Source organism: Bos indicus, chromosome 8, assembly GCF_029378745.1.
Source record: "Bos indicus isolate NIAB-ARS_2022 breed Sahiwal x Tharparkar chromosome 8, NIAB-ARS_B.indTharparkar_mat_pri_1.0, whole genome shotgun sequence".
Lineage (NCBI taxonomy): Eukaryota > Metazoa > Chordata > Mammalia > Artiodactyla > Bovidae > Bos > Bos indicus.
Genome location: NC_091767.1, coordinates 98,780,249 through 98,790,992, shown reverse-complemented (window position 1 = coordinate 98,790,992; position 10,744 = coordinate 98,780,249). Strand labels below are relative to the sequence as shown.

The following is a 10,744-nucleotide window of genomic DNA, read 5'->3' as shown; positions in this document are numbered from 1 at the left end:
TGCTGGGCAGGTCCAGTACAACAAAGCACAGCCTGCACCTCCTGCCATTGCCCTGGGTGCCTGTTTCCCTTGGGAATCTCTGGGGCAGAGTGGGGAGTGGCAGGACAGGTCTGCAGTGGCTGCCATCTTAATATGCTCCAAACCCTGCCTTTATTCTAACAGCTTAGTCCAAAGGGAGGGACAGGCTAGGGAAGAGGGTGGCAAAGGGAAGAGAGAGGGTGTTGTCTTAAAGGTCAGAAACTGGCTCTAGGGAGTAAAGAGGAACAGGGGCCCCTCCCAGTGAGTCAGTGAGGGCAGGAGTTGCGGGGAAGGGCCAGGTTTCAGTTTAGAGAGGGCACTGAGGGAAGGATGCAAGCCAGCCAAATAGCCCTGGGATCAGGGGTTCCCATCCCAATACATGGCTGCGTACCAGCTACGTAACCTCAGTCCCACACTTCTTCAAGCCCTGGGTTCCCCAGCTGTGAACTGAGGCTAAGAACACCACACAGCCGGGATTGTCTGGCAGGGTCATTAAATGCAGTCATGTCTGTGACAGCGCTTAATAAGCCATAAACCTCTGCACAGCATAAAGACGTGTTATTCTTTTTATTATTCCCTTGGGAATAAAAAGCAGGGTGCCTCTGATAAACATTTGTCAACTCTTAGCTCCACCCAGCTTCTCTCTAATCAGCCTTCCCTCCAGCTTAAAAAAAATGCATTTATTCCTTCCCGCCAAACATCCTCTATAGGTTTGCTCAATGATACTCCTTTACCCCTTCGGTCTTTCCCTCTCCACATGCCTCTTCCTTTAAAAACATTTTTTTTTAATTTTTGGCTGCACTGGGTCTTTCTCTTGTTGTGGTGAACAGGGGCTACTCTTCCTCTGGTGCGTGGGCTTCTCGTTGCAGTGCTTCTCTTTTGCAGAGCACAGGATCTGGGCACTTGAGCTTCAACACTTGCAGCACATGGGCTCAGTAGCTGCGGTGCACGGGCTTAGTGGCCCCGAGGCATGTGGAATCTTCCAGACCAGGAATCGAACCCATGTCCCCTGCATCAGCAGGTGGATTCTTATCCACTGTGCCACCAGGGAAGCCCACCTTTTTTCTCCTAATATGTAATGATCTCACCAATATTAAAATTAGAGCCATCCCCCCCCCCCAAATTTTCTTTGGTCTCCTTGCCCCTTCTAGCAACTGCCGTATTCCCTTCTTTTTTGAGCCTTATATTTTCACAGAATTTTGCAATTTATAAAGCCTTTTCTTTTTTGCACCTGTTATCTATCTTGTCCTATTATTATTAAAACAAAACAAAACTCATTTAGCAGATGAGAAAGTATCAGATGAGGATCCAGCAGTCCTTGTTCTTTCTTTGATACCTCACTGCCTGCCTTTGATACTAAGCCTTCAAGATGAGTGGCCTGGATCTACTATCTCCATCTCCCTGCATCCATCATATAATCCATTCTCTGCTTCCACCACTGGACTGCCCTCAAGGCCACAAGGGACAATGTCTCCTCCCCAGCTGGCCCAGTCCAGAGGCCCCTCACAGACCTCATGCCTCTTAAACCTTCACTGGCATGCATCTGACCCTACCCACTACCTTCTCTTTCTTCAAGTTCTGTCTTTCCTTGGCTTGAACTAGGGCTTGACAGCTGCAACAGGGAAGGAGGTGATGGGGAGGGTTCCTTTTGTGTCTGTGCTTCCTGTGCCTTGGTTGTGTGATGTTAAGCCAAGTGGGTCATGGAACCCCCACTTTGGAAATCTGCTTTCAGGCTGTGCTCTGAGCTGTGGAAGGATTTCAAAAGCACATCCTACCACCATAGCAGCTCAGTTACCAAGGTCTTTCCCCCAAAGAACAAGTTACCTTGGTTTTGACCAACTTGGCAGAAGATGGGTTTTTGAATCAATGGCAAACAGGATCAAGTCATGACTTGGCTGGGCCTGGGAAGGCTAATGTCAGAAGCCTGGGATGAGAAAAAGGGTCACTACTTGGACCCAATAGGAGTGGATCAGGGACCACAGAAATGAGCCCAGGCATAGGTGATGCCCTCTGACCAGTCCATTCTAAAGATCAGTCCTGGGTGCTCTTTGGAAGGACTGATGCTAAAGCTGAAACTCCAATACTTTGGCCACCTCATCCAAAGAGTTGACTCATTGGAAAAGATTCTGACGCTGAGTCTTTTAGGGATTGGGGGCATGAGGAGAACGGGACGATAGAAGATGAGATGGCTGGATGGCATCACCGACTCGATGGATGTGAATTTGAGTGAACTCCGGGAGTTGGTGATAGACAGGGAGGCCTGGTGTGCTGCAATTCATGGGGTCGCAAAGAGTCGGACATGACTGAGCGATTGAACTGAACAGAACTGAACTGATGGGTGATGAGGTAGAGGTGATGTCTAGTTCTGCACTGTCTGATATAATGACTTCTAATGTGGCTCAGTGGTAAAGAATCTGCCTGCCAATGCAGGAGACACAGGTTCCATCCCTGGGTTGAGAAGATCCCCTGGAGAAGGAAATGGCAACCCACTCCAGTATTCTTGCCTGGGAAATCCCATGGACGGAGGAGCCTGGCGGGCTACAGTCCACACAAAAGAGTCAGACACGACTTAGTGACTAAACAACAAAAACAAATCAGGTTTACATTTAAATTAAAATAAAATAAAATTAAAATTTTAGTTCCTTAGTCACACTAGCTTTCTTGTAAGTGCTCCATAGTCACATGTGGCTAGGGGCTGCCATGTTGGACAGCACAGATATATTAATAGAATGTTTCCATCATTGCAGAAAGTTCTATTGGACAGCACTGATTTTAGACCATTGGGTAGAAAAGAATCAAAGGTAACCAGTTGGCTAAGAGAGAATAAGAGACTAGGAAGCACATGAGGAATGTTAAATAATAAGTGGTTACATCTGAGATGAAGGCAGGGAGGTAACAAGGCTGGCAAGCACTATGAAAGTGCTCCCCTCCGTTCTCTGTGGGCATCGCTAGCGTCTGAATGTTGGGGCTATTACATCAGAGCCATGTGGGTCTCCCCAGAGCGGGGTGCACATCCTTCAGGGAAGAAATGGGTCCTCAGATAGGGTACACATGCCAGGGTGGGCGTCAGGGAAGGCGGACCACTCCTGTTTCTCTCCAAATGTTGATCTCTTGAGTCTAGACACGGGGCCAGGCAATAGATGTTTGGAATGCAGATCTAGGGATTAAATGTTGAGAAGGAAGTCAGAAATAAGATTTGAGCAGGGTAAAAGGATTGGCTAAAAATATAAATTTGGGACTCAGTTGTAGTCACCCAAAAGTCCTTTCATCACTGCCACTTCTGAACCTAAAAGTTTAGATGAGTTATTAACTCTTCATTTATTTCTGTAAATTCAGTGATGAGCATTGCTTTGCTAATTATTTGCTTGGAGATGAGTCCTTTAAAGAATGAACAAAGTGGGAGTGCCTATTCAAAATAATGCTTATGCCTCATGTTCAGGAAAGAGAACAAATGAAGCCAAGGAACCTGGGACCTGGAAAAAATCTTCATTCTGTTTTGATTCACTTATTAAACTGTAAATTCCAAGGAGCAGCTTCAGGCATGGCTGGATCCAGGTAGTCTAAACCTGAACTTTCACCAGAAAACTATGTGCTTTGGCTATGCTTCTCTCTGTGTTGTTGTCCCCAAAGAAAGAAAAAGGACTCAAGGCTGGCAGAAACCACAGCTGCCCACAACACAGTCTTTAATTAATGATAGCTATTATTGTGAAATCATAGCAGAAAGACTAAGCCAACATTTACAAACACTTGGAAGAGTGGGCAGGGCTTTGTGAGGCATAGTAACGTCTCAGTAAATGTTTATGGAAAAAAAATTACAAGGGAATAAATAGGAGCATACATTCAAGTGTAATCTTGTTCTATGGGAAAAGAAAAAGAGTCTGAGGGAATGAGGGCATAATTTTATTGAGTCTAGGAAATGAGCCAGGAAACAAAGGCTAAGGATAAATGGCACATTTCTGAGAGGAGTTTCTTGCTTAGAGACAGGGCTAAGGGCTGTTTAATTAACACATAAGACTACTATGAAGGAAGGGTCCATGTAAGGAGCTCCCCAAGGTTTGCTACTCTGGGAGTAGGGATGGGAAGGAAGCTAGGAGGTTCTCATGAACCTGAGGAGGTGGACAAAGAAGTGGTGGCTGAAAGATTCCCCTGGCTGTCTAGTGGTTAAGACTCTGTGCTTCCACAGCAGGGGGCACAGGTTCGATCCTTGGTCAGGGAAATAAGATCCCACGTGCCGCTTAGTGTAGCCAAAAATTAAACAAAATTAAAAACGAAACCAGTGTTGTACACATGAAACTTACATAAGTTTTATATAAACTTTATATTGATGTATATAAGCTTATATAAATCAATGTCACCTCAATAAAAATAAAATTCAAAAAACTGGTGGCTGATCTTTAATGATGAGAAGGCAAAAAGTGACTCTACGGGTCAGCTTCCAAAGTGTCATGACACTGAGAAACTCAAGCTAATGCTTGTGGCCAAGGAAAGGACCTGGAATTTAAATGTAGACTCTTTCTTTAGAACTTCAGCTCAAGATGGTTCTAGACAGGAACACAGGTAAAATACTAACTGATAGTTTGAAGACCAAAAGGCCCATAAAAGAGCGATGTGTTGGCAAACTAGAAACATGTGCATTTCTGGTCCATTTTCATTGAGCAGAGAGGTCTTCAGTTCAGTTCAGTCGCTAAGTCATGTCCGACTCTTTATGACCCGATGGACTCGGCCTCCCTGTCCATCACCAACTCCTGGAGTTTACTCAAACTCATGTCCTTTGAGTCGGTGATACCATCTGACCATCTCATCCTCTGTTGTCCCCTTCTCCTCCTGCCTTCAGTCTTTCCCAGCATCAGGGTCTTTTCAAATGAGTCAGTTCTTCACATCAGGTGGCCAAAGTATTATAGGCCTTCTCAGAGAGGGTCTGAGAAATGGCAATTAAAATTTCTGAAGGGCTGGTACAGAGCTTGGATAAGAGGGAAGGAATTTTTATGGTCTAAAATGCCAAGATGAAGAAAGAGCAATCACTGAAATAGATAGCACTGTGAACAGACAAAATGCAACCTTACTATTCAAATGTGGAAATTCTGGGGAGGAAACTTGACTAACGTGAGATTTAATCAAAGAAAGTCCTGAGACTCTGTTTCTCTTCTGTGTGGTGGTGAAAATAGTGCTTAAATCACTATTGCAGGGACTTCCCTGGTGGTCCAGTGGCTAAGACTCTGCACTCCCAATAGAGGGGGCGCAAGTTCAATCTCTGGTCGGGGAGCTAGATCTAGATCACAACTAAAGATCCTGAGTGCTACAACTAAGACTCGGCACAGCCAGATAAGTAAATAAATTTTTTTTAAAAATCACTATCGGGATGAAGACTGAATGAGATCCATTCAATCAGTGAGGTGACGGTGCCCAGGACAGAGAAGGTACAGGTAAAATGAACGCAATCTAGATATGACATGGTATTGTCAGTAGCACTTGGGAGCTGGAGTCAGGAGAGGTGAGTGTGAGTCTGGACTCTACTCCAACTTTCATTTTCTCCATTTCTAAAAGGCAAAAGCAATACTTACCCCACGGGCTATTACGACAATGAAATCTGATCCTGCATTCATTCAACAAGCATTTATTGAATGCTGATTATTTGTCAGGCAGCAGGCTAGGTGCTGGGTGGGGATACAGTGATGAATAAGAAAAAAACTCTTCATGGAGCTCAGCATTTAGTGGAGAGAAGGACAGAGGATACGTAGAAACTGAATGACAGTTCCTTTGAGAGGGATGGCACTGTGACAATGCCAAGAGGCTTGGGAAAATGTAGTGTACCAACCTAACATGATTTAACCCTGCACTTGTATGAGTCTCCTTATCACTGCTGGAATAAATCACCATCACCTTAGGGGTTTAAAACACAAGTGCATTATCTTACAGTTCTGAAGGTCAGAAGTCAGAGTCAGATTTTACAGGCTGCATTAAAAACCAAGGCTGTGTTCCTTCTAAAATATACAGGATAATCTGTTCCGTGCCTCTTCCAGATTCCAGCCTCCAGCCTCTGCCTGCACTCCTTGACTCCTGGACGCATTGCTCTGACTTCTGCTCCCACTGCCACATCACTTTCTTTGTCTCCGACTCCCCTGTCTCCTTTTTACAAGGGCCTTTGTGATTATATTGGTCCTACCCAGATAACCCAGGATAACCTCCCCACCTCAAATTTCTGAATTTATAAGGAATATCTGTGAAGTCCCTTATGCCATGTACAGGAACATATTCAGGAACAGGTTCTGGGGACTGAGATGTGAACATCTTCAGAGGGCCATTATTCAGTCTACCAGAGCACTTCTGGGCTATAGAGTAGGAAATGGGCTACCCTTATAAACCGTAAGCAGACTGGGTCCCCTTTGAACACGTTTGCTGACAGTATTCTATTAAGTCTTGGCAGTGGGGGTGGGGGTGGGGAGAGGAGCAGAGTGGGTATTGGAAGCCTGACTGCAGGTGCCCCCTCAGAATACACTGTCACCAGGTAGATCCCTGTAGAGTCGTAAGAGAAACATCAGGCAACAGGGGAGGGCACTGGCTGCTGCCACTCAGGAGCTCTGAGACCTCAGGCAAGGATGTTACTTCTCTAAGCTCCAAACTCCACCTAAGTCAATGGGGATAAACAGAACTATCTAGAAAGGTTAGAATGAGGGTAATGAAAATACCATCCATGAAATCACCTAAGACCGTGCCTGATCCTCAGTAAACGTCGATTTTGGAATACCTCCTGAATTCATCCTTCTCTTTCTCTTTCCCCTTTGCTGTGGCCACTGCCTCTGTCCAGGTCTCTCAGAAACCACCACTGCTTGCCAATCATGCCACATGCCCCAGCCTGGCAGTGGTTAGGAGCAACAGCTTTAAATCCCAGCAAACGAGCCCCTATTTGAAATGAAATCTGGAGCAAGTCTCTTAAGCTCTCTAAGCTTCAATTTCCTCCTCCGTACAATGGGGATAAAACCATTTATGGAACCAGGCTGTCCTGAGGATTTAGGAGATGATGAATGAGAAGGGCTTAGCACAGTGTCAGGCACACACAGAAGCAAAGTAGTGCTGTTCTCAAGAGGCCTGACCTTCTTTCAACCACAATGGACAACCCACTTCTTCTTGAACCAGTCCCTGAACTTGTATACCTGGGGGGCATTGTTTATAAACATTTCCTTTGCCTCCAATATTCTCCGTGTATCCTCATAGACTACCTCCTAACGCCTCAGTTCTACTCTGCTTCTCAGTAACTTCTTCAGCCCTTACTACTCTTAAAAGTTGTGGCTATTTATGCAGGCCTCTGTGGATGGCAAAGAGTCGGACAGGACTGAGCGACTGAGCACACACGCACGCACACTTCCTCCATACTGGACACGAGTTCCTTGAGGAAAAGTGTTTCTCTGCGTAGTCCATTGGGAAAGTACACGTCTCCTAGCCTGGCCTCAATTTCCTTATCTGGAATGTGTCCATAGGACTGGAATAGCAGAAAGGGCTCTTTCAGCTCTGAGATTTTCAACTGACAGAACTTCAGTTGTGGGGACCTGGTAGATTACCTAGTCCACCCCCATCCTTTTCCAGAAGGGGAAACTGAGGGCCTGGCAGGGCCTTCGCTTCCTGCGTTTTTCTTTCTGGCCTCTCGGGCATGGCTCCCCTGAGGGCATGCAGCCCAGGTTTACAAACTAGGCAAGGGGAGACTCTCGGGGTCTTCAGGGCTCAGGGCGCCGGAAACACGTGTGTGCTCACCTACGTGTACACACGTGAGCACACCTACAGCAGCAGGGGGCGCTCGGGCCGGCAGGGGGCAGCACAGACTCGGTTTGCAAATACCCGGCGCAGCCCGGAGGGAGGAGGGCGTGCTGCAGTCCCGGCGGCGGCGGCGGCGGCGGCGGCGGCGGCGGCGGCGGCTGGAGGTGCAGCCTCCCAGGTGGGAGGCGGGGGCTGCGGGCGCAGGAAAAGGCGCCTGGGGAGCGGGTACTCGGCGGGGCCTCCTCGGGCCCGGGCGCGGCGAGTGGGAGCGAGCGCGCCAGGAGCACGCAGGCGCCCTGCTCCGGCTGGCCCTCGGCCGGCTCGCGGCGCGGGAGCAGCCGGCAGCCCGCCCCCGCGCCCCCCGCAGCCCCCCGGGCCGCCCGCGGCCGGCCGTCGGGAGCAGCCCCTCGGCCGCGAGCGCAGGCCGCCGGCCCGGCAGAGCGCGTGGCGGCGGAGGCGGCGGCGGGACGGCTGCCTGGCCGCCCCGAGCGCGCCCTCCCGCCCGCGGCCACTCGCAGTCGGCGCTGGCCGGGCCGGCGCTCCCCGCAGGCATCCGGAGCGCGGCCTCGGCCTCGGCGGGAGCGAGCCCCGGGCCGCAGCCGGCGGGAGGAGGCGCGGGCGGGCGCTGGCACTGACGGCGTCGCGGGGCACTCCCGGGCGGCGGCGCAGCGGCAGCGGCGCAGGGGGCGGAGGCAGGGGACGCCCCCAGCCAGGATGCTGCGGTTTCTGCGCCGGACCTTTGGCCGCCGCTCCATGCAGCGCTACGCGCGGGGCGCGGCAGGGCGCGGGGCCGCCGGGCTGGGGGACGAGCGCGACGGGGGCCCGCGGGGGGGCCCGGCCGCCGCTGTCTCCACGCTGCCCGCCGCGCCCGGGGGCAGCGTGTTCCCGGCCGGCGGCGGGCCCCTGCTCACGGGCGGCGCGGCCGTGCACATCTCTGCCGCCGGAGCCTCCAAGGCCACCCTCTACTGCCGCGTCTTCCTGCTCGACGGTACCGAAGTGAGCGTGGACCTGCCGGTGAGTGACGGAGCCGGTCCGGGCCACTGGCACCCCGGGGCTCGTGGGGCAGTTCCCTTCCCCCGATGCTCCCCTCTGGGGAGCTCCCCTTGTACCTCTCCGGGATCCCCTCCCCCTTCTGCGCGCTTTCCTAGTCCTGTTCCCTCTCCGGCCACCCCATTCTGGTCTCTTCCGGGGGCCCCCATCCCTGGCCCGCGCCCCCTCAAGTCCCAAGTCCCCGCCCCCTGGCGCGGGTGACTGTTGTTCCCCTTCGGTCCCTGAGGTGCCTGCAGCGGCCTTCTTGGTGCTGGGCTGTCGTTTAGAGAATGTCAAAACAAGGCGGGGCTGCCCCGGGGTAGCCCGCTTGCCCCCACAGACTCGCCACCAGGCCGTGGTGGGAAGGCAGGGGAGGAGAAGCCCCCTCGCCTGCTGGCCGGCAGGTGCCCCAAGTTTGGGGGGGAGTCAGGGGAGTATTTCTGCTCTCTCCAGTCCCCATCTGGGCGCTCCCCACCCCTTCATCCCATCCTAAACAGCCCCTCTGGCCCGCTGCTTCACAGGGGGTTGGGCGACTTGGGAGCTAACTCGAGAATCTACTCTCGCTGATCGGGTCAACTTTGCAGCGGCAGAGCCCCCTTCTGGGCCGCTGGGAGTCGGCCCCCGGGCCTGGGGCGCCGGACTTTCCCCGGGGACTGTGCGTGGAGCCACGGAGGCACCCCAGGGCGGCTGCGCCGCGGCCTCAGCCCGGGCCACCCGCCCACAGGTGGTTGCACCCCGCCCCCTGCAGCGGAGAGCTCGGCTGGCGCTGCTATCCCCGCCAGGGCGTCCGGCCACCAGCGGGTCTTCCTAGCCCAAGGGGCCAGATCTGATCAGATCGAATCCGCACATTAGTGGGGCGCCTACTGTGCACCCGGTGCTGCGGCAGACGTTGCCTTTGGGAATCTTTGGGTGTGACTGAGGACACAGTAACGGTTGAGCTTTAGATGAATGTTACAGATCGTCCCGAGGGTTTCAAGCGGGGCGGGCGGAATAACATACCGGGACTTCTAAAGAAAGCGTTCAGACCTCCTCGGGTGGGGGAAATTGGACGTCAGGAGAGAACTGGCTGGGAACCTGTAAGGGTTTTAGATGGGAAAATCAGAGTCTGCCTGGCCTGCGGTTTAATGTTTCCTTGTGTTAGGTTTAATTTTGAGACAGTTTCAGTTTATGGCGATTTTATTTTTGTGGTTCCTGGTGCTCTCCATAGGATATCATTTTTTTACGATAATACCCTTCGGGGGCCTTTTTATTCATGGAAAAGGAGCCAACATTCCAGTGCTCAGAGCAGTTGTCTTTAAAATAGTATTAAAATGTTACTGTTTTTCCAAGACTGGGCTCTCCAGCTTTTTATTCAGCTGGGAGAGGAGGCTTGAAAAAGGGGAGGGGGGCGGGCCGAGCCGAGTGGAGGAGAGGTGAGTGGGTTGCTTCTGGAGCGGGCAGCTGGTGTGTGGAGAGGATGTGGCGCGTTCTGCATCTCAGATCTGCGAAAGGAATGCTCTGGTTGGGAACTTTGACAACGCTCACTGCTGATGATTTTCTTGTCTGTTCCCCCAAGATGATTCGTTTATAAAATGTATTGCTTCTGTCAGGTTTCTGCGACAGGTTTAAGTGGTGTTCCTGAGATGAAAAATGCAAACCCAGTAAAAATGCATGCGTGGTGAATAGACCCAAACAGGTACCCAGATGAACAGGTTGGGATGCAAAGGCTGACTTACCTCAGCTGGTGGAGCCCTGGCCTAGCGTGGGGGAGGCAGGTTTTGCATCCTAAAGGTTTCTTCACTTAATTAAAGGCTACTTGACAGAAGAATTAACTAGGTTTTCTTACAATGGCAGATTTCTTTCCTTTTTGTAAAAAAAAATTTTTATTTATTATTTATTTTGGGGTTACATTGGGTCTTACCTGCTGCTTGGGTTTTTATCTAGTTGCAGAGAGAGCAGTGCGGGGAGG

General features: G+C 51.2%; 1 protein-coding gene across 9 annotated transcripts in view; it reads left to right on the top strand.

Annotated features, from left to right (window-relative positions):
* Nucleotides 1-7,876: 7,876 nt before the first annotated feature.
* EPB41L4B (erythrocyte membrane protein band 4.1 like 4B) overlaps nt 7,877-10,744 on the top strand; it is a 139,093-nt gene continuing 136,225 nt past the window's right edge. For 6 of the 9 annotated variants that reach the window (XM_070795238.1, XM_070795239.1, XM_070795243.1 and 3 more), the window contains exon 1: nt 7,877-8,781. In XM_070795238.1, the coding sequence (XP_070651339.1) occupies nt 8,482-8,781 (300 nt within the window). In that variant the 5' untranslated portion in view covers nt 7,877-8,481. The remainder of the gene's footprint in view (nt 8,782-10,744) is intronic. The other 3 variants (XM_019965628.2, XM_070795242.1, XM_070795246.1) reach the window with 2 other exon arrangements.